The sequence below is a fragment of the Podarcis bocagei genome (genome assembly GCF_964188305.1).
Source record: "Podarcis bocagei genome assembly, chromosome: 3".
NCBI classification, from domain to species: Eukaryota; Metazoa; Chordata; class Lepidosauria; order Squamata; family Lacertidae; genus Podarcis; species Podarcis bocagei.
In genome coordinates this window covers 80,836,409-80,860,893 of record NC_138127.1, presented here as the reverse complement: position 1 = coordinate 80,860,893, position 24,485 = coordinate 80,836,409, and the positions used below count along the sequence as shown (strand labels likewise).

Here is a 24,485-nt window from a genome sequence, read left to right as displayed (position 1 = left end):
ATCCCCCTCCTCCCCGTGATACAGAGAATCGCATCGCTGACTAGCAGAAACAGCTTACAGATCAGAGAAGCGTTTCCAGGTATTGCTTATCAATCAGGTTGCAATCCTATAACGACTCCCTTGGGATACGCCCCGTTGATGTCAATGGGAATTATTGATGTTAAGACTGCACTGTTTAAAAAAAGGAAAAAGCAACTCTCCCCTGCAGTTCCCCTCGTCTCCTTCTAACGTTGAAAAACCACGCGGAGTTAGCGCATTTCAATCCACGGCTTGCAGTGGGTCCCCAGATGAACTACAACTCCCATCACCCCTAGCTAGCAAGGCCAGAGCTCAGGGATGATGGGAGTTGTAGTCCAACAACATCTAGGGACCCACAGGTTGAGGACCGCTAACCCAGCGCTGGACGGAGCTGCGCAGCCTACCCACCTTCGCTTTTCTTACCAGCCGCCTCACCCAGAGCGGCAGCCGCGCCTGCGCTTTTACGCAAAGGGATTCCTCCTCCAATGGAAGGGCGCGGACTTTCCGTGCGACGCGCCGGCGCTGTGCGCCCTGGCCGCCCCTTTTCTCCGGAGGGTTGGGACAGCCATGGCGGCTCCAGCGGCGCTGCAGAGGAGCGTGGTGGCCCCCGCGGGGAGACACACGGCTTCCGTCATCTTCCTCCACGGCTCAGGTGGATGAGTCCGACCGCAGAGCGGAAAGCAGGGGGCGCCACCGCGGAAGCCTCCCCAAGCTTCGCCAATAAGGGAGTGGGCGGTTTCGGTGCCATTTCACAGCAAAGGCGCACAGAAAGGGGCGTAGGGAGAAGAGAGTTGGGTGTTTTCTATATACTGTCTTTTGCTCCTTTGTGCAAGGAATCATGGAGTTGTAGAGTTTGGAGGGGTCCCCCTGAGAGTCATCTAGTCCAACCCTCAAAAAGGAATCTCAAAAAGCATCCATGCCAGATGGCCATCCAATCTTTGCTTAAAAACCTCCTGCCAGGTTCCAAGGGAGTGTCCACAGCTCTTCCTTGGAAAGAAAGGTTTCAGAAATTCAATCCAGCCTGAAAGGTGGTCTCAATCCTGGATGAATTGGCAGAGATGGGGATGCCCTCGGGTGGCACATTGCTGGATGAAAGTTGTGCCTATGGTCAACGTTGCAGCATGAATTCAAAGCACATCCGGTGCACATTTAAAGCACGTGACTTCCCCCAGGGGATCCTGGGGATGGCCATTTCCCCCTCGCAGCTAAAACTCCCAGCACCCTAAGCAAGCTAGGGTTCCCATGGTTCTTTGGGGGAAATCGCATGCTTTAAATGAGCATTGGATGTGCTTCAAGTGCATGGTGTAGAGCATTACATGTCATTTTACATCTGGGTGGTGATCTTTTAAACTAGGGCTTGGGAAATTGGCCATTCTAGTGTTACAGGAATCAGTCACCCATCAGTCCCAGCCAGCATAGCCAACAGCCAGGAATGACAGGAGCTGTAATCCCAGCAAGAGCTGCAGGGCACCAGGTTCCCCATTCTTTGTGTATTGGCTTGTTTGTTTACAGAGAGATTGGACAACATTTTCCTGTGACTTCCTTATTGCAAAACTAAAGCTAAAAACAATAGTTCCATTGGGGAAGCAGGTTTGTTGCTCAAGAGCTACAAATTGCCTTTAATTGCACAACCGGAATTTGACAGTATATAATTGAATCCCACCCGAAATTAGTGACGATCTGGAAGCGCACTTAGGGGGACAGGTCTGATTGACATTCTTCCTGTGGACTGGTATCTCGCTCCACGGTGATATCTACTTCCTACCTACAACAGTACCAAAAGCAGTTGCACCTTAGAAGTTGCGTGCCTTCTGCATTTCCATTGCCTTTCAGTTTGCACTGATTTTTAAGCTGATTTTGGGGACAGACGGTATGTGTGGACAGCACGTGCTCCACCTCACGAGTACCTTAGCGCCTGTGAAACTTTCATCACCTTAGGGCTACCTTGTTTACCTGACCACAGGCATGCTGAGATTGTTATTCCTCGGCAGGTGCTATCCTCTTCCAGCCCTTTCATTTGTAGTGTTTGCGTAGGTGGACTAGATCAAAGGCTTTTAGATGTGGTTTTAAATAAACTTTTTTTTTTTACAAAAAAAAGTGTGAAAGGGGTTATAGCACTCTAAAGTTGTTTAAAATGTTTTTACTACCTGAGTAGTAAACTTGTGTTTATAAGGGATCGTTTTTCATTGGAAATCGGGGGGGGGGGGGCTGTAGTTGCAAGTACGAGGCCCAGAGACAACATCTGTTCCTCAAGTGAAAATTTATTCAGAGTATGAATTGTCTCATACCCCCTTGCTATGTAGATTTCAGGATGTTGCAGCTGAGGGGGAAAGAGGACCAAAGGATGGCATGGCACAGTATCAGGCCATGAGTCACTGCCAGAAGCATTATATCTCTGAATGCCAATTTCTGAGAATCCCAAGTAAGGAAGACAGTGTTGTGTTCAGGTCCTGCCTGTTCGCTTTGCATTGGTATCAGATTGGCTGCTGTGGAAGCAGAAAACCCAACAATATTTGGAGGGCCATGAAGGGTAGGCAAGGCTCTTTTCCTGAACGTGCATCAACCATAAAGATTTGGTGTGCATCTTGGAAGCTCTCATTAATATACATTGAAGACTGGACTGGCCTGGGGGAATTTCATAATCTGTTGTTAAATGATAGGTTGGGAAATGAAGCTGCACGCTGGATGGCTCAGAAACTATGGGACTCAATACCACAGGAGGCAATGATGGCCAACCACTTGGATGATCGATGATCTCCGGCAGGCTAGGGACAAAGGTGAAAGCTGTTTCCTAGTTCTGCTGGATCTTTCAGTGGGCTTTGATACCATCAACCATAACATCCTTCTGGACTGTCTACAGGGGTTGGGAGCTGGTGGCACTGTTATACAGTTGTTCCGCAACTTTCTCCTGGTACGTGTCCAGAATGTGGTGTTGGAGGATGAGTGTTCAGATCCCTGGGCTTTCACTTGTGGGATGCCTCAGGGTTCTGTCCTCTCCCCCATGCTTTTCAACATCTGTATGAAGCCGCTGGGAGAGATCATCAGGGGGTTTGGGCTGGGTGTATGCAGATGACACCCAGCTCTACCTCTCTTTTAAATCAGAACCAGAGAGGACAGTGAAGGTCCTGTGTGAGTGCCTGGAGGCAGTTGGAGGATGGATGGTGGCTAACAGATTGAGGTTGAATCCTGACAAGACAGAAGTACTGTTCTTGGGGGACGGGGTAGGCTGGTGTGGAGGACTCCCTGGTCCTGAATGGGGTAATTGTGCCCCTGAAGGACCAGGTGCGCAGCCTGGGAGTCATTTTGGACTCACGGCTGTCTATGGAGGCGCAGGTCAATTCTGTGTCCAGGGCAGCTGTCTACCAGCTCCATCTGTATACAGGCTGAGGCCCTACCTGCCAGTGGACTGTCTTGTGTATGCTTCACTTGGACTACTGCAATGTGCTCTACGTGGGGCTACCTTTGAAGGTGACTCGGAAACTGCAATTAATCCAGAATGTGGCAGCTAGACTGGTGACTGGGAGTAGCCACCAATACCATCTAACACCGGTCCTGAAACACCTACATTGGCTCCCAGTATGTTTCTGACCAGCAGAAACATCACCTTGCCGACCAAGGTCCGTAGAGTTAAAGCTATTGTTTTCCCAGTAGTGATGTATGGAAGTGAGAGCTGATTCGCCGAAGAATTGATGCTTTTGAGTTATGGTGCTGGAGGAGACTCTTGAGAGTGCCATGGACTGCAAGAAGATCAAACCTATCCATTCTTAAGGAAATCAGCCCTGAGTGCTCACTGGAAGGACAGGTCCTGAAGCTGAGGCTCCAATACTTTGGCCACCTCATGAGAAGAGAAGACTCCCTGGAAAAGACCCTGAAGTTGGGGAAGATTGAGGGCCCAAGGAGAAGGGGACGACAGAGGACGAGATGGTTGGATAGTGTTCTCGAAGCTACCAGCATGAGTTTGACCAAACTGTGGGAGGCAGTGGAAGACAGGAGTGCCTGGTGTGCTCTGGTCCATGGGGTCACAAAGAGTCAAACATGACTAAACAACAACAACGTTTCTGGGCACAATTCAGTGTGTTAGTGCTGACCTTTAAAGCCCTCAATGGCCTCGGTCCAGTATACCTGAAGGAGCATCTCCACCCCCATTGTTCGGCCCAGACACTGAGGTCCAGCTCCGAGGGTCTTCTGGCTGTTCCCTCACTGCGAGAAGTGAGGTTACAGGGAACCAGGCAGAGGGCCTTCTCAGTAGTGGCACCTGCCCTGTGGAACACCCTCCTATCCGATGTCAACTACCTTACTTTCAGAATACCTCTGAAGGCAGCCCTGTTTAGGGAAGCTTTTAATATGTAATGCTATATTGTGTTTTTAATATTCGGTTGGGAGCCGCCCAGAGTGGCTGGGGAAACCCAGCCAGATGGGCGGGGTATAAATAATAAATTGTTGTTGTTGTTGTTAAATGGCTTCAGAAGAAGATTGGACAGATTCATGGAGGAGGAGAGAGCTGTCAATGGGTACTAGCCATGATGGCTGTGCTCTCCTTCCATAGACAGAAGCAGTCATGCTGATTAGCAGTTGCTGGAATCTTTTGGAGGGGAGACTACTCTTGTGCCAGTTTCCCACAAGCATCTAATAATAATAAAAAAATCATTATCTGGCTTGCCCCTGTGAGAGAAGGATTCAGGTGGTCCATTGGCTCCTCTAGTTGTGAAACATTCCTACGAGAAGTTCAAATACTCAAATTTGTTAAGCTTTCTGACTTGCCTTCCTTTCCCTTACAATATTTTCCTCCAATATACTCATAATTTATAATTGTTATTCATAGAGGAGCTTTGGTTTCACCAGTTTGCAAAAATGGGAGACAAATGTCCTCCAACTATCACAAAACCACATGTGCTCACCTGGGAATTTGTTTGGGGTAATCTTTGGACAATGTGATCCTGACTTGTTAACTGACGTTAAGGCAGTGTTCCCTGCTTCAGTTATCTGACTTAATACAAGCCAGGATCTTTGCACAAAAACTTATCTATAATAGGAGAATGGGAAGGGCACTGGGGGAGGAATCCCAGCTCCATAGCGTACGGAGCCTGGAATGATCACCTGAACTTGGTCACTGAGTGGTTAGTTATCCTGAAATCCAATAAGGCTGAGCACCTTTGTCCAGATGACGTTCTGTTTTTCTCTTGGATAATGCAATTCTATATTTGTGTATTACAAAGAACAGGCCTGGCCTTTGGCATTGTGTGGCATTATCTAAATTAGCCTTTATCTTTCTGTATTACCGTACTTAGGTGATACCGGCCAAGGAATAAGAGACTGGATCAAAGGAGTTTTGAGTCACGATTTGTCTTTCCAGCATATAAAAGTCATTTATCCAACAGCTCCTGCCAGGTATTTCTTTAATGCATTTTCATACTAGCCTTCCTTTATTCCCTTCTTTAAAAGCTGTTTGTTATTAAGGTTGTAACTAAGTGACATAAAAGTTTGCAGATATGTCCTAAGTTGAATTTGCAAAACTACTTTTCTCCAGATATGTTGTGACATTCGCATTTACCCCCAATGTGATGGAAAGTTGTAAGTAAGCTATATACTGTGTTTATTTGATGACAGAGGTAGGCTTTGACTTCTGATATTTAACCCCTTAAAGGAGGAGGGCAGAACACTCCACCTCTGCTCTTCAATATGTACTGGGGTTCTCAATGAATTATCCCTCAGTATGAATAGCAATACAGGTTCCCTAGTTCATTGATAAATCCAGCATCCTCCATCTGAAAAATAATCTTAGTGTCAAAGCCTCCAGCGAGCATATATGCAAGTGCTTTTTGAAGTGGAACAATAAAGCTTTTTATTCTTTTTTAAAAAAAAATTAGAACCATTATTTCAGGATTTTACAGTACATGTAATTGTGCCTCCCCCACACACATGTGCACATGTGTATACAGTGGTACCTCAGGTTAAGTACTTAATTCATTCCGGAGGTCCGTTCTTAACCTGAAACTGTTCTTAACCTGAAGCACCACTTTAGCTAATGGGGCCTCCTGCTGCCGCCATGCGATTTCTGTTCTCATCCTGAAGCAAAGTTCTTAACCCGAGGTACTATTTCTGCGTTAGCGGAGTCTATAACCTGAAGCATATGTAACCTGAAGCGTATGTAACCCGAAGTACCACTGTACTACCCCCTAGAGAAGAATAAAAATTAATGCTCAGTTTCTATATTTGTTTTTAAATAAATGGCTCTCGTTAGGATCTTTGGCTTCAGCGCTCTCGCAAATTGTCAACCCCATTCACATTTCCTGAGTTACCTGCAGTGAGTCTGATGTCACTGTTTCCCAGAGATCAGAGGAAGCCTTTCTAAAGCCATTGTCCTTCCTTCCTTCCTTCCTTCCTTCCTTCCTTCCTTCCTTCCTTCCTTCCTTCCTTCCTTCCTCTCTCTCTCTCTCTCTCTCTCTCCCTCTCTCTCTCTCTCTCTCTCTTTATTTTTGGGCTCTAATGTACTGCCGCTGTTGAGACCTTTATTAATGATGCTGAGGAAGGCAGGTCCAATCAGGGTGAATGGCAGAAATAGCTAATGCAGCATAACACTCTGTGCGGTGTTTAGTTGGCTCTCGAAATCTGTTTCTTTGACTCACTAATTAATTAATCTGAATTACTAGAATTAACCTGATTCCATCTCCCTGGTGCCAGCCAGCCAGCTGTGCAACCCTAAGATTTGCTGTGCCACTAAGTCAATGATTAGCATATAGAGCATGCCAATTGCAGCACAGGCATCAATTTGTGGGTGGGAATATTTTAGGTTTTGTGATGCCATGTTGCCAGGTCTGTGTGAAAAGTAGGCAAAGCCTTCTTTTTTCTTCTTTTTTTAAGCAATGCAACCACAGCTCACATTCAGCGACGAGGCCAGCATGGCAGAGTTTGCCTGGAAAACTCATCAACCAATGTGATAAACATCTGTGGGGAATACTTTAAGTATAGGCTGTCTTCCCACAGTCAGAATTTGGTGTAAATCTGTGATTCCCAAACTGTGCTATGACAGGCATACTTTTGTGCTGCAACAGGAACTATAAGGTGCCTTGAAACATTAACAGAGAGTCTTGTGGCCCCTTAAGGACTAACAGATTGAAAATTGCATATGCTTTTATGGACTACAGTCTGCTTCATCAGATGCATGACATGTTACCCTCGTGTGTGTGTGTGTGTGAGAGAGAGATGTTATACACACATAAGAGCCTGCTGAACAAGGCCAGCAGCCTGTCTAGTTCTCACAATGGCCAATCAGAGACCACCAAGAGGCCAGCCACATACACACACAAACCATAGTGTAAATGGGAGTGTAAATATTGTCATCAGAAGGAAAGGAAGAGAAGTCCATCTGTTAATAATAATAATAATAATAATAATAATAATAATAATGCCCCACCCATCTGTCTGGGTTTCCCCAGCCACTCTGGGCGGCTCCCAACAGAAGACTAAAAACAGAATAAAACTTCAAACATTGAAAACTTCCCTAAACAGGGCTGCCTTCAGATGTCTTCTAAAAGTCCAGTAGTTGTTTTTCTCTTTGACATCGGGTGGGAGGGCATTCCACAGGGCGGGTGCCACTACTGAGAAGGCCCTCTGCCTGGTTCCCTGTAACTTGGCTTCTCGCAGCAAGCGAACTGCCAGAAGGCCCTTGGAGCTGGACCTCAGTGTCCGGGCTGAACAATGGAGGTGGAGACATACTGGACCGAGGCCGTTTAGGGCTTTAAAGGTCAGCACCAACACTTTGAATTGTGCTCGGAAACATACTGGGAAGCCAATGTAGGTCTTTCAAGACCGGTGTTATATGGTCTCATTCACAAAAAGCCGGCACTTGGTAACACAGGGATTCTAGCATGGGTAAGCCAGTTAACACATGTATTGTGTCCATTGTGCTGATTTAGGCCACAAGTGATAGCATTGAAGGAGCCACAAGATTCATGGGATGGAGAATCACACTTTTCCATTCCTTCCTTCCATGCAAGCAATCCAGTCGGAACAACTCCCCGCCAATGTACTGTTCTCAGGGTTCTGCTGTTGCTGGGTCCAAAAACCTCCAAGGACGTAGTGTGTTAGCCAGTGTTTACATCTGACATGAGGAAGTGTGCCCCCCCCCCCCAATTATCCCTGACCCACCCCTGGGATTGCTGGCTGCGGCTGATGGGAATTGATAGTCGATAACAACTTAAAGGGGAGCCTTCCCTCCCTCTGGTTTGCATGCAGGAGGTAAATTTAAGGGATGTGTTTTTCGAAAGCAGAGTTCTAGAAGGTTCATAGTTGTGGCCAAACGATACTTTTGCAAACGCTGGCAAACTTAGCGGCTGGGAATTACGGTTTGCATTTGCATGAGTCATTGAATTAAGGGAGATGTAGAAATAACAACTGCATCAACTTTCAGTGGTTAAATATAACTTCTAGCGTAATCAAAGACATGCTTACTCAGAAGCAAGCCCCACTATGTTTAGTGAGGCTTTTTTGCAGGTAAAACTGCGTAAGATTGCAATCTTAATCTTTTTTGTCTTTTCAGTCATTGTGAGTAAATGTGCTGTAACTGAAGACGGGGCTTTAAAAAACACCATGCGCTGCCACGTCTCTCCAAGTGGTTTTTAAAAGCAAACAGGGCAGACATAGCTGCAAATTTATGTTTCAGCTGCTGGAAGTGTGACTTAAGCATTTTGTTTTCTTTTGAATGTCTAAATTTGAACAGAATACTGCTCCTTTTTTTGCTGTTGCCTTTCTGTTCAATAGAAAGTGATAGTTTAAATTGGCATTGTAGCAGCTAACGTGGTCAAGTTAAAATTATGTCGTCTCCACTTTTTTGAAATAACTATTCCATACCTTTTTATGTTTCCCTTCGGCAAATCTAGGTCAAAGCATCTTTGCGTTATGTAGCATTTCCTTCTTGAAATTCTTCCTGCTGCAAATCCAGAGTTAACCTATCAGTATACAGAGACACCCTGCATGTGCTGTTTTCAATAGCCAACAGATAACTTATGTGCTTTTTAGGATACATTTTGCAAAGAATTTTGATCTCTTTTCATTTGAGTAAATATTTGTGGAGCCCTGGAAAATGGCATTGCAGAGTAGTGTGGACTTTCCCCCTCCCCTGAGATTACAAAGCAATGCGGACTCCCACCCACCCCACCTTGAGCTTTTCATAGGAGGTCCCTCGCTCCTTCTCTGGCCACGGTATACAGAAATAATAATAATAATAATAATAATAATAATAATAATAATAATAATAATAATAATAATAATAATATTTATGCCCCACCCATCTGTCTGGGTTTCCCCAGCCACTCTGGGCAGCTCCCAACAGAAGACTAAAAACAGAATAAAACTTCAAACATTAAAAACTTCCCTAAACAGGGCTGCCTTCAGATGTTTTCTAAAAGTCAGATAGTTGTGGGAGGGCATTCCACAGGGCGGGTGCCACCACCGAGAAGGCCCTCTGCCTGGTACCCTGTAACCACTTCTCACATTGAGGGAACCAGAAAAAGACCCTCGGTGCTGGACCTCAGTGTCCGGACTGAACAATGGGCTTTGAGACAGTCCTTCAGGTATACTGGGCTGAGGCCATTTAGGGCTTTAAAGGTCAGCACCAACACTAGTCAGTTTGGCCCTGTTTCAAGAATATTGGCAGCTACTTGATCCACAGTAGCTTTTTAAAAATCATAACTGGGCTGAATCAGTAAAATTGTGTCGGCAACATTCCAGTGCATAGTACCCACTCAGATTCTCAAGCAAATTTTTCATTAATTCCCATCTCTGTTCACCAACCTCAACCAACACAGTCTGGTCTGGATTGAGATCTTTATAGATGTCTACAAGGGAGCCAGGGGTTCCTGTACTTTGGTTCTGTTTTGTGGTGCCATCAATGAATCACAGGAGAAGTTCAAGTCTCTTTGCATTTCTTTTCTACTGGATCTATTTGCTTTTGGCAAATGGATGGTTTTTTAGGCAGGCAGTGTTAGAGAGTTCACTTATAGGAGTTGTAGTCAAACACTTGGAGGGCTATGGGTTCTCAGTCAATTGAGGCAAAACCTAAGCCCTGTTGGGCCCAGTTGTGCAAGATTTCACTAGAGATTTTAGAACTCTATATTGTGGGGACCTTACAATTTGTCTCCTTATTCAGAATTGTGTTATTTCTCGTCACAACATCCAGGTAACCCCAAGAAGCAAGAACTATTTTCCTTGGGGTCTCTTTTGGAGGCTCCATTCGTTTATGATTTTATTCAGTACTTTTATAACTGCAACATGTGTGAATGGACCATACAGAGAGAAAAACCCAACAGCTGATCATCCAGGTATACGGAAATCAAGTAGAGTGAAAAAAGAGCCATGTTTACACTGATGTGTAAATCAGTTCTTCCAGGAGGAAGCTAGTAAAACTAGCGCCAGGTGTACCTGAATTCTTTCTCTTTGTCTTAGACATTGTAGTTTTTGCTTCTGGAGGATATGCAGTAAAAAGATTAAAACGATTGTAGTTGCACCAAGATTCCCCAAGTGCAAGTACTGAGTCCTCCCTCCTCTCCTGGAGTCTTTTAGTTGCCCTTGGTTCAGGCATTCACAGTGTAATATTCGGTGGATTGCTAGCTTTTAATATTATAGATATGTTTATTGAAAAGTTTGGATGCCTAGATAGTCCCTGAGGAATTTTGGATTGCCAGCTTTATCCCTGCATAAATATAAACCTTAAATGCATACTTTAAAACTAATCCATTAAGTCTTGCATCCTAAATTTTCTGAAAGTTTGGAGCCAAAGAAGTGATACAGGGGCAGGTTTAAAGTATATGGCTGTTTCTAGTAGAGGAAGACTTCTTTTTTGTGTTAGAAATTATTGTAATCCTTTTTAATGATGTTTTGAGGTTTTGAAGTCGGCTTGGCTTTATAGCATATGGACATGGAAACTGGAAAACCTTACTGCAAAGCCTTAGGCGCAGATTCAGGAAAGTAATTAAGCATATGCATCCATCTTTGATGGGTGAAGAACTAAAATGGATGAGATCTTGGGCCAAGTGGTTAAATCAACTCGCGTTGAAATCGGGGACACTTTAAACATTGTGTAACTTTGGTTGGGTTCTGCCCAGGGCTGATGGAAGCAGGAGAAATTTCAGCAGACGGCATTTATTACAATGAAGAAGCAGAGCTGACATTTTTAGATTGTTATTTTTGCATGTGCACATACATTAATCCGCTCTTCAGAGTGGTAGTGGAAAACGTTGGCATCAGTGCTGATGGCGAACGCTTCTTTTGCCAATGGGATGAGAGCCAAGAGACTTCAGGAGCTAGTACCAGCGGATTAATCCACACAAAGAGGGACGTCAAGAAAAGAAAAGAAACCTCTTTGTTCTGTTGTTGAAGGAATGGCATCTTTACTATAGCCACGTCTACCCAGATTTAGCACACACAGTTTGCAAGAAAAGGCTCTGCTGGCTGCTTCTTTTAAAAATAATAATAAAAAGGTGCAGTGTTTGCTTCTCTGTACCATCTGACAGCCTAATTGCCCATTAAAATTAGGCTTCAGATCCACACTGTATCGTCCCTTACCTGACAAATGTTTTATTTTGCTGCTAAACTGGATTGATGGTCCTGTAACTAGGCTGAGTTCCAGAGCTTCTTGGAAGAAGTGAGCTACAAATTCTTCTTTCTGTTACACTTTAAAAAAAAGATGAGAAGGGGACAGCAACCCCCTGTTTAAGCACATGCATTTTGAACTAAACCTTCTCTTGCATTCTGATTTAGAAGAGCAGATCATGTGCAAAAGGGTCAGGCAGGGTACCGTTAGCGTTAATGGAGGCAAAGGATACAGACTTTTGGAGGTATGGCTGCCTGCACATGTTGAAAAGAACAGGGGAGCTCTATATGAAAAGGGGAGTTCCATATGTGCATTGTGGTAACTATGAGCCAGTTGCGTTGGGTTAATGAAGATCAAATCACACACAGTGGTGACAGCACTTGGGGTTAAAGTATTTATAAGCCCCCTTTAACACAGGTTCCATACATCTAACATGGAATAGTTTCAGTCGCATAGAAATATGGGGATGGAAAGTTTGTAAACTGTCTCCTTTAGTGGGAAGTTGCACTGCAATTTCAAACCAAAGCCGTACCTGCAAGCTGTTACAAACCCCATAGTCAACAAGTATGAATTCTGGTACATCTGCAGTTCCTAAATCAGGCCACCAGTTGTCATTAAGGAGGAACCACATTTACAGATGCCGTTCAAGTCATCTATTGAAAATGTTAATCCAAAGGGATGCAATCCCATATAGGAATGGGCCAATATGCACCATGTAGGGAGCAACCAAGGAAATAATGAACATGCACTGAAAAGTTGTATTTATTATTCATTAGAATCTTTTATATGCCACCTTTAAAGCAGATGTTACCAAGGGAGCATACAACAGAGCAATTTGAGGGGTTTTTTTCTTTTTCCATAAGATTTTCTTGGAGGCTTTTTCATGATATATAAGATAAAATAAACTTATCTAAATAAAAACAGAGAAAGAGAAAAGAAAACACAGAGTCCTCTCTCAAAGGGATCTCTTGACTCCCGTCTCACACAGAAAGTGGTAGACCCTCCCAGCTCTCACCTGGGAGCTTTCTTTTCTTCTCCCAAGTCTCTCAACCTGGGAGGTCTTATCTTCCCTGTCTCTCACTCAGGATCCTTCCATCCATTCACCACCTTCATGTGCTGGTATAATCCTTGGACCCCCAAGGATACAACATGGCAATTTGATATAATCTATGAAAACACATTGAAGTTTTGCTATAAGCAGAAAGACGTGGTACACTTGGGGCTCTTTTTAATCTCCTAGTTCTAAACTGAGAGAATCTCAGATACCTACTCTCCAAAGCCACCCAACAATTCAGTATGGTGGTGCTGTTGGTTGGTTGATTTTATACAGTGGTGCCCCGCAAGATGAATGCCTCGCAAGACGAAAAACTCGCTAGACGAAAGGGTTTTCCGTTTTTGCGTTGCTTCGCTAGACGAATTTCCCTATGGGCTTGCTTTGCAAGACGAAAACGTCTTGCGCTTTTTTTTAAAAGCCGCTTGAAGAGGCGCAGTTGCGACGGACCGTGCTTCACAAGACGAAAAACATCGCAAGACGAAAAGACTCGCGGAACAAATTCTTTTCGTCTTGCGAGGCACCACTGTACACTGGTGTTAATGGTATCACACACAGACATACACAGCTCCACATATCGTATATCTTAATACCAGGGCTGTCTGTGGTCCAGATTACTGGAAGGGTTTAAAAAGCCAAATAAAGAATTTCTGTCGTATGTTTTACATTCAAAGTAAATATGGTCTTGTTCACCTTGTGGAAATCTCCATTAGGAACGTGATACAAACAACAAACTAAACCCACCTGCTGTATTCATAGCTGTAAAGAGAACCTGAAGCCAGATCTGGTCTGTGGCTCCATCCATTGGTCCAAGTTCTTGGTGTTAAGTAAAGCTTACTATTCTACACTAAATCTCAGGCTTTCCCCTTGACTGCCCTTTTCACTCTGTAAGATCGGATGAGTTGTAACAACAAACCAATCTAGGTACAATTGCTTGGGGCAATGGACTTCTTCTCTTACGCAGGCATCCCTTCTTGACATACATTCCCTCGAAATTACTAAGACAGCCACCCGTAATTTGAGCCTTACCTGGGTGGCTGAGTGACAGCCATCCATCACCACCCCCACCCTGGCGCACATGGAGAGGCCCTAGGACGTAGCATGGCTTCCTGATTTCCATGGCTATATATTACAGTTTTCTTCTTACACCTTTTTCATCGACTTTTCTTCCAGACCATATACACCGATGAGAGGGTCCTTGTCCAACGTGTGGCATGACAGATATAAGATCTCTAATGATTGCCCGGAACATATTGAAACTATTGACTCAATGTGTCAAGCACTTACGAGTTTGATTGATGATGAAGTTAAAAGCGGCATTGGAAAGAACAGGATACTCTTGGGTAAGATTTAGAAAGAAGAAACTATTTGACATTTGTAAGAGAGCTCATCCTGTGAGTGGAGCCAAACCGGGGAATGTGGTGAGTGGTTATAGAGGCTTTGAGCAGCCAAGGAATCCCTGAATGCTTAGGTAGGGGTTGTGCTAATGTCTTTTCGGTGCTATCTTCAGCCATTATAGTTGGAAGCAAGTTCTGTTTCACCAGAGTTTGTAACACGGAGGTTCTGTTGCAAAGAGGAGACCCATCATCTGCTTCATTTGAGATGGGTCTTTTGAAGAAAACGGGGCAGGCATATGCTCTCTCTCTCTCTCTCTTGACACCACCTGACATAGGTTTTCTTTGCATCCCAGTTGGGATAAGAAGCAGAGCAGTAGTTGGAACAGATTCCATCTTATTATCTGAAAATGGGAAGTTCTGCTGTGCAGAACTCTGTTGAAAGAGCTAGTAACTGCACAAGAATAATGCTAATTTATTTGGAAAGCACTCCAGGTTTTCCAGGCACAGTACATAAGTTAAGATTAAGAAAACAATGCCGCCCCTCACTGCAGGCTTAACCTCCTAATAGACATAATAAAAAAAAGGGATGGGGAGGAATGAGATTCAACTGGATGGCCCAACTGCAAGCTGGTGCCCATGTGTTGGGTTTTCTTTGCTGCATGCAACACCACCCTTGTGGGAGGAATGAGATGCTGTGCCTGGGAGGCGGTAGAAGCACTGCTTCTGTTTCAGAGGAATTGTGGCAATCCAAGCCAGAAATAAGTGAAAAGGCCTAAGTAAACACGCTGACTTTTTGTGGCTACCAAAGTTTAATTGTGTGATGGAATGGCCACTGAGCAAATTACTTCTGGGAAAAGAGGAGCTAAATGGCCGTTTTCCCCCACACAGCAGGTGGAGAGGGCAGTGCTGGCTGCCTTCACCCATTCCTGCCATCATGGTCATCCCCTTCCACAGCTCCCAGTCAGCTTTGACGAGACTTGAGCAGGGCAACATCCTTGTGGATTGAGGCCAATGTCGTCTATCTCTTACACAAACTCTGTGCCTGCTCAAATGCCCTCTAGACGAGGCTCAGAAAACACGTGAGAAATTTGCACAAGAACCTATTTTTGTGGATATACGTGTTACTTGGAAACTATTGTTGCTCTTTAATTATTGTTATAGTATCCAGGATCCCACCCCCCCGAACTGGATCCAGCACCAAATCAATTTGGGGAGGGGGGTGGGCAGGACTAATATTTTGTTGTTGTTGTTGTTTTAGCTAGGGTTTAATTAAAGACTGTGTCTTCTTCCCCCACGAACTGAGAGCAGGGGGCTCAATCCTAGGGGTTACGCTGTGAGAGGAAGCTGCTTGTGAAGTATTCATTTAGACCAAGGTTTCCCAAACTTGGGTCTCCAGCTGTTTTTGGACTACAGTTCCCATCATCCGTGACCACTGGTCCTGCTAGCTAGGGATGATGGGAATTGTAATCCAAAAACAGCTGGAGACCCAAGTTTGGGAAACTCTGATTTCGACCCTGCAGCCTAAACCAGGCTTCAATTCACTATTGTAGGGATTTTTTTTTTAAAAAAAGATAACCTTTTTCCTTACTTCATTTATGAATCACTTCTTATGAAGCATCTTGAAGCAATGTCACAATACAATAACAATAACAAAAATGCAAATATAAAAACTATTTTGAATCCCCTACGCTAGTGTCACAAAAACTAACTGCAAAGCTGATTTGACAGGAGTAAATCAATCATTTAATTTTTCCAAAGTTCAAACCATGTGCAAAGCAGCTTACAACATATAAAAAAATTACATAACCACTAACATAACAAAACTAGTCATAAACAGTAAACAAAACATCAAAAAATACAAACTGGAAAATTTTCACATAAATCATAAGATCCAAAATAAAGATGTAAAAAATTAACATCAACAGTGTTACAAATGTGAGGGTATGTTGTATAGAGGCAGAAGGAAGTTAATGTCCAGCTTTTTCCAAGCAAACGCCACTAGCAGACCAAGCAAAGGACAGACAAGTGGTTCTTTAACATTACACTGCATTCTACCTTATTTCATTTATGACCTGCCCTCCATTGCATTGCAATCCCAGAGCAATTTCCAGTAAAATGGTTACAACACAATACAATCAGTACATCAGAATACTATTAAGGGGCTATCCAGGACTTTACCAGGGCTATCCCAGTGCTTTGGGGAAGGGATGGTGAAGCACAGTGAATGTTCCACCAGTGCAAGGATTTCTGCTTGAGCCAAAGAACGTTCTCCCCATCCATGCCCCCTAAATTGGTTTGAAGGGAGCCCCCTAACACTTTAGGGGAGCAGATTTGGGGAGGGTGTGGGGCACGCAGAGGAAAGATGGGGAAAGTAAATCTGGGCACTGATGGGACCTATGGATAGAATACAGCCCATAGCTTGACAACATACTATGCCCTCTCTTCGTGTGTGATTGCTCACATGAGGAAAAGGTTCTCTTCACATTTGAGTGAAATTGGTGTTGAGAGCACACCAATGAATAATCCAATATTGAGAAAATTTGCTTTTAATGTGGGAATGTCTAAAATCTCATCCAGATGCCACCAAGATCCTGAACGATGGAGCCAAAAATACTCCTTGCCTGTTTTCTTTCTGGATCTGGCCAGTCCCTGCTCTTTGAAGGTCCTTGTTTGCCTTTCCTTGGTGGCTCCTTGCCCTGGCTTGTGGGAAATGGTCCACAGAGTCTGTTTGATCTGGTTTTGCCATTTTACCTGCTGACACTGAAGCATATGAAGAGGAGCAGGTGTCTTCCATAGGGCCGGCTGGGAGGGCAGCTACACACAGCACATTGCACCGAGGCCCAGAAAAACAAGGTCTTGGAGGGGACTCTTCTGGAGAGACATTTTCTGTCTGGAAATTCACTTTTGGGAGAATATGTTTTTGCGTGGAACCGCTCCGCTTCACAGAGATGGCTGAGCTGACTGGTGGCTGCCCAAGGAAAACTTCCTTTTGAGCTATTTAAAAAGAGCAGGTGAATTACCACACCATTTTTAAAAATAAGAATAAAGTAATGCAGTGAGTACATCTTGTATCTTAAGATTTCTTTTTTTATTTTACATAAGTGACAAAATAATAACTGTAATTCAACTGGTAAGCATCATTTCAATAACTCGACTAGAGCCAAGCTTTCCCTTGGTTTAATAATTGTCACTTTTTCCATTTTCAACAACCTGCCAGTTTTTAAGCATCATTTCTTTTTTGTCTATTTAAATACGTTACGCTAATGCACATTAAGTTCATTCTCTGTGGATACAGTGAACAGACCATGGCTCAATGCAGAGCGCATGCTTTGAGTGCAGAAGGCCTCAGGTGCAACCCCTGACATCCAAGGTTTGTTTGCATTTTCAAAGGATCACAAAGCATTTGTCACGAAAGACCTCTGAGACCCCAGAGATCTGCTCCTAGTCAGAGAAGAATACAGTGGTGCCCCGCAAGACGAATGCCTCGCAAGACGGAAAACTCGCTAGACGAAAGAGTTTTCCGTTTTGGAGGTGCTTCGCAAAACGAATCTCCTATGGGCTTGCTTCGCAAGACGACAATGTCTTGCGAGTTCCTGCTGGTTTTTTTCCCTTTCCCACCCTCCTTTTTCTAAGCCGCTAAGCCGCTTATCAGCTGATCCGATCAGCAGATAAGCCGCTAAAAGCCGCTAATAGTGCTAATCCGCTAATCTGTCAATGGGCTTGCTTCACAAGACGAAAAACCACTAGACGAAGAGAATCACAGAACGGATTCTTTTCGTCTTGCGAGGCACCACTGTATAAGAATACACTGGACAATAGACGAGCAGATAGTCTCATCTTTGTGCCAACCAAGTCACGTCATGGGCAACTAGTCACTCTTAATAACTGATGGCCCTGGCTATGACTATTGGTTGGTTAATCGGTTAGAATGTTCCCTAGTGTTTCTTGGTTTGTTTTCTTTTTGTTTACCTAGGTATTTAGAGATTTTAAGTTTGGCCTCACTGTAGTTTTGCTTGTTTCAATCATGTAAGAATTGTTAAATGTGTTGTTTCTTGGATCTGTTGCTATGATTTTGTTATTTTTGTATATTGAATTTTCTCGGTTCATCTTTATTACTTTGTTCCCCATTCCGGGAAAATATTCCATTGTGGCTCACCAGATGTTATTGAACGCCCATCATCCCTGACCATTGGCCATGCTAGATGGGGCTGATGGGAGTTGGAGTCCAACAACATTTGAAAGGCCACAAATTCCCTATCTCCATTTGTGTCACATATATTGCAGGATCGGGTGCAAGCTGTACTTTTTACCTCTGCTGTACTGGCAGTGGAGTAAAACCATATATGATTTTTAGCTTTCTCTCTCAAAGTCTTTGCTTCCTCTCTTGTAGTTTTCTCAGGACCATTTTTTTTCCTTCTCCCTTATTTCTTCCTTCTACGAGTTTGGTATGCCACAGAAATGCTGATCCAAGCCAATGGGTTCCTGCCACCTGTAGTCACTTTCATAAGCAGCCAATGAAAATAAACCTTCTGTGACAGAGCCGTAGACTCGACAGAACGCCAAGGAATACATGCATGGTTTTTGACCCCTTGTTTCATTACAATAACACAGGACACACAACTGCTTTCTTGTTGATTGCTAGTCTTCTTCCGTAGCTACTGAGCCATGGGAGAAGGAATATGAAAGTTGCCGTGTTTCCTATAAATATTGGCATATTCATTGGCTTCTGGGTCTGGACAGGATGACGAAGAAGAATGAGAAAGGGTACTGTAAGTTACTGAATAACACCCTGCACTGAACTCGTTGAAATAACTTGACTGGGGCAACTGCTCTGCTTAGCTGTTCTGTGCCAATGCCCCCATTATGTTATGTGTGGCCAATTTCAGACTTAAATGGCAACCACTGTATTTCTGCTGCAAGTGTATGCACAGTAAGCTTGCTCACTTCAGTAAGATTTAAGCAGCATCAATGTGCCAGGATTGTAGTCACAGCCAAGTTTCAAGGCACCATGCTCTGTTGTTTTTTGCCACAGGCAACTTACCACATATAACTGAGATGATTAAACAAACCTTGTATGTCTCAGTCTGTATGGTATTACAGTGACGTCATTGGACAGACATATTTCGTCCATCCAGTGAAGTGTTACTGTTAGAGAGGGAAGAGAATTTTGTTTGATCCACAAGGCATTTTTTTAAAAGAAGGCTTCTCCTGATGTGTAATGCAATCATATAAGGAATATCAATTTTATTTATGATGAAATTGTTTTGCTGATATTGGAACTTGTAGGGATGGTTTTCTTGTGTTTCAGGGTGTGTTGAATTGTTTTTATTGTTTTCAGAGCTTGTGTTTTTCTGTTTTATTGTGTTTTTTGATTGTACACTGCATTGATGGCTTTATGCTGTAAAGTAGGCTGTAAATTTGTTTAATAATAAGAAGAAAACTGATCTAATATGCAGTTCCTGGACTAATATATACTCTGATCAGAATGTAATTATCCTTAATATACCACGTAATGACCAGAAGCCACTTGGGCATTAAGTAGCAAATACATACATCTCCAAATTTTGCAATAGAGCTCATGGCTCAAAACAAACAAACGAAAACCCTTAGCAAAATACATAACAAATGTGAGTTTATTGGGAAAACATTATCAATGAGCATTGAGATAACATGTGGTAACATATGTATTTAAAAGCAACTTTAAGAATTACTTTTAAAAACCCTATAGATTTCTGCAGAAACTGTATGAAATGGACTTTAAAATGAAACATACAAAATTGGCACTGACAAGTCCATTTCATACATCCCTAGTTATTGAAATATACATTTTATTTTTAGATTTCACTTTAGACATTGAAAATTGGCCCCAAAACTCCCTTGTTATGACTGTGCCATCCGTATTATGCTCAACACAAGCTTATGCAGGACTAGCGTAGGTTTTCATGGTAAGAATGGTGCTTTGAAATCACAGCATTTTCCCTTCAATGAAACTCACTGTTTCCAGACCAGGGGCCTGCAAAGCTTTCCCTCTCTGTAATTCTCCTGGGTACCATGTTTTTCTGAGTAATAAACTGCAGGCTTCCCACTACAAAACCAAATTTCAACAAACCAACTTCTGGCATTCAGGTTTTTTCCTGAATAGCAGGAACCACATGAAAGCTGTAAGCTTTTCTGTCCTCACAGAAGGTGACTGCATTATCAGGCGCTGCCAGTGAGTAATTGCAGGTTGCTTTGTGAGCTCCAGTGTAAGTGAATTTTGAAAAGAAAAGAAGAAATGGAGAGAGAGAAATTGTGATCCTGTATACACTTAGCTTAGAGCCAGGCCAATTGATATCAGGGGGGACTTAATTCTGTTTTGTTTTTTTTTATAAAAATTTTATTGGTTTTTCAAGGGACTTAATTCTGAATACACATGCAAAGGATTTTGCTGCAAATCATTTCCAAATTCAGAATGAGCTTTCAGTGTGCTCCATGTTGCCTCTGAATTCTGAAACATCCAGATGTATTTAGTTTTATGTATGCACCCTATGCACCAGCGTCTGACCATAAATATGCATCTATTAATACAGAGCGAAACTTGTCCACTGTATTTTTACAAGTGTTGCGGTGATGGCATCATTCGCTGGAGGGCATAAGGAAATAAGTAGAGGACTCGTGAGCAGTTATTTCTTTTTGAAAAAAGAACAAAGTGTGTAATAGTCGTTCATACCTACATTTTCATAGCAGACTTGTTCTTTCGGAAGATACCTGGAGATTTTCTACTACAGCATTCATGAGACAAATGGGAAGCAGTTTTGGGGGGATTTTTTGTGCAATCCCTGTATGTTTACCTGAGTGTTAAGTCCTGTTGAACTCCGTGGGATTTATTTCCACATATAAGTGCACAAGATTGCACTTTTACACTGCAGATCTTTGTATATTTGCCTTGGTTAACATAGTGGGTGCCACTTCTTTGGGATCCCATGATTTCAAGTCATGGGTTTGAAAGGGTTGGTTTTTTCGCCCTGCTGCTTTTCCCCGGGGAAACAAGCTGTTTACCTCTTTAGGTTTTCTGCAGATTGACGTCCGTTCTGATCCAGCAGTAAACTGTTGGCTTTCCCGGGGAAATTAGCAGGGCAAATGAAGAACCTCTCAGACTTGTGCCTAGAACCCATGGGACAAGCAGTATAAAACATTGACCACACAGAAGTGTGGATGAACCCTCAGTAAGCCTCCATAGAATTGCACTGCTAGATTCCGGTTTGGTCTTCATAATTCACCATGACATGGAAGGGAATTTGTGGCCATCCAGAGGTTGACTCAAGCTCCCATCATCCCTGACCATTGAGCATGCTGGCTGGGGCTGATGGGAATTGGAGTCTAGCGACATCTAAAAGATCACATTTTCCCCTTCTCATGCTTTGAGAAGCCACAAAAAAGAGGGGGCACCAAGTAAACCAGAAGTCTAATTGATTTGTCTAAAAGTATGAATAGTCCCTTGGAATCCCTGTTCAACTGAAACTATACAGTCCTTATATACAGTGAAATATATTGTGGGGTAGAGATTGGTTAAAAATAAAAAGTGTTCATCGCAGTCAATATGGACTGGGCTGCACAGACATTTGGCAGGCCTTTGTGAACAAAGGTACAGTCTGTACAACTTGATTAAGTTTTAGCTTGCTCAAACGTGTTTCCTACAGGGTACTGGAAAGCAGAACATGACTGAAAGCATTTCTGATAGTTTCTCAGAGCTTTGAATGTTTGCTTTAACATTGTTTTTCCCCTTAAAAATCCATAGGTGGTTTTTCAATGGGAGGAGGCATGGCAATGCAGTTAGCCTATAGGTACCACCAAGATGTAGCTGGAGTGTTTGCTCTTTCAAGCTTCCTCAGCAAGACATCTGCTGTTTACCAGGTGGGTACCGAACTCTTTGCTAACTGTTTGTCCCATTGTGGCCATTTAAAATCTCAGAAGGTTGTGCCAGTGTAAACCCCCCCCCCCACCCCCCAATTAAGTGGCAGGGAACCTGTACACTCCCTTTTCAATATCTTTTAGTTTAGCAAAGATCATGATTACTCATTGGTCCCAGCTTTAAAGCTAAGATCTCTGATACACTTTACTAATCACAGTAAACAATGACGGGCTTAGATGGACCAATGGTCTGAAAGTAGAAAGCAGTGGGCAATTGTGTATTGATCTTTCTGCAGTTCCTTACACTTGCTGGATATTCCATGCACTCACTAATCTAGGTGGATCACTGGGTATCCACTGTAAAATATCTCCCTTCTCTTCTCTTCTCTATTGTGGTAACAACACAGATGTCTCCTTTGCTAACAGGCGCTGAAGAAAATTGAAAGGGAACCACCAGAGTTATTTCAGTGCCATGGAACTGCTGATGAACTGGTTCTGTATTCGTGGGGTGAAGAAACCAACAAGATGTTGAAATCCCTGGGAGTAGCGACTACGTTTCTGAGCTTGCCAAACCTTTATCATGAACTAAACAAAAGTGAGCTGGACAAACTGCAAGCTTGGATTTTGAAAAAATTGCCAGAGTAACCATGAACAATAAATGAAAGTATATATAGAAAAGAAATGCCATGGAATTTTCTGTGCTCTGTGGCTTTCAACCATGTAATATGATTATTTCCTATTAATAGACATAATTCATTTTTTTCACAGATATTCAAATGAAAATATTAAAAACTCACAGAAAAGTAAGTTGTCATAAATTTCTTGAGTTTTATCTGTTTAATTTCCCAGGTCTTGGTTGTGCCTACGATTTGTATATTTATTAAAAAGGATGAAATAGAATTATCAAGCACTAGCAGGATCTCATCTCAATATGATGAGTAGCCTGCAAAGTCCAGAAACTTGACTTGGTGGCTCTGTGGTCTAAACCACTAATCTTCTTGGGCTTGCCAATCAGAAGGTTGGCAGTTTGAATCCCTGTGACGGGGTGATCTCCTGTTGCTCTGTCCCAGCTCCTGCCAATCTAGCAGTTCGAAAGCACACTAGTGGAAGTAGATAAATAGGTACCACTGCAGCAGGAAGGTGAACGGCATTTCCGTGTGCACGTTGTGGTTCCGTTGTGCCAGAAGAGGATTAGTCATGATGACCACATGACCTGGAAAACAGTCTGTGGACAAATGCCGGCTCCCTCGGCCTGAAAGCGAGATGAGTGCTGCACCCTATAGTCGCCTGTGACTGGACTTAACTGTCCAGGGGTCCTTTACCTTACCTTTATCTTACTGTATCTATGAATTGATTTTATTACTAATGGTAATAGACGATTATGTCTCAGGTAAATAATTATTTAACAGAACACACAAACACAATGCAAACAGATCTTCAAGCTCACTTTAAAAGCAGTTTGCCATGGAGCATGGGGCAGGTATTGAACAAGCTTTTTGGAGTATTAAAAATAGTTTTGATCATGACCTAAATCTCCCAGGTTGCAATCCTATGCAAAGCAGTTGGGCTTTGTTCTGTGCATAGATTTGCAGAGGATTGCATTCTGCCAAAATGGACTTATGAAATCCATTGATCCTGAAGCTTGCTGAAATTGTTTTCTAAATATGTTGTATGCTTTTTCTCCATGAACTGAAGCTGAAAGAGAGGGAGCCACTTTCATACAGCTTTTCAGTGATCACTTCAGAACCCAGCAAAAGTTCATTCAGAAGCACAATAAATAATTAGTCAATGTCCTTTACTGTTTAAAAGTAACTTCTTTTTTTCTAGGGGCCTTTTTTAAACCAATATATCATGTAGCCTCTCATTTCGGTCTTTAAGAGTTGAAGGCCGTTTGGCAAATCTAAATGAAACAAATGAGTGGGCTTAAGCCGTCCGTTTCATGATACCTTCTGGAGCTGCCACTTACGTTGGCAAGGTACATAATTCAGCAAGCAAATGAAAACAGCTTCAAATTAGGCTTGAATTCTCCTGGGTTCTGTAAAGGTTTTCTGTTCTGCTTGGAAACAAAGTTTGGTGGTAGTTGGGTTTTTTTTCTTTAAAAAAAAATCTTCCACCATTATAGATTGTTTTTAAAAGAGGGCTGCAATTCATGAATAGATTAGTGCTTTGAACAGCAATGCTTCCTAACTAATTGACTTGTGGCTGCAGACAGCTGGAGCCAGAGAACAATTACAGGCAAGACTGAAACCAGCTGATCAAGCCTAAAATTATTGGTAACAAAACTGGAATGCCCAAGAGGTTGTGGAGTTAAATTAGTCTCCCCTATTAAACCATCTGACAGTCAAGTGGTTTTAAAAGAAAGAACGGAAATAGACCTTGGATCCTTTAATAACTTCATTCAGGGAAGGAAAAGGATGGGGGGAGAGCTGGATTTGTGGATTGAAGCGAGAGATGTATGAAAAAGACTGGATGTGCTTCAGCTAATTAATTTATTAAAGTGGGGTGGGGTGGGGGGGTTTCTATCAGTTTGAACCACCCTGCAAGAGATGCAGTTAAAACAAACAACATCAAGTCAGTATTTATTTAGTATATTTCTAAC

The 24,485-nt window shown here is 43.0% G+C and overlaps 1 protein-coding gene across 1 annotated transcript; it reads left to right on the top strand.

Moving 5' to 3' along the window:
• The first annotated feature begins 521 nt into the window (after positions 1 to 521).
• Positions 522 to 22,693, top strand: LYPLAL1 (lysophospholipase like 1). Its single transcript, XM_081186118.1, has 5 exons — positions 522 to 670; positions 5,307 to 5,406; positions 13,833 to 14,002; positions 21,774 to 21,889; positions 22,313 to 22,693. Exons 1-5 carry the CDS (start codon positions 586 to 588, stop codon positions 22,529 to 22,531), a joined length of 690 nt encoding a protein of 229 aa, XP_081042244.1. The 5' UTR covers positions 522 to 585; the 3' UTR covers positions 22,532 to 22,693.
• The last annotated feature ends 1,792 nt before the right edge of the window (positions 22,694 to 24,485 follow it).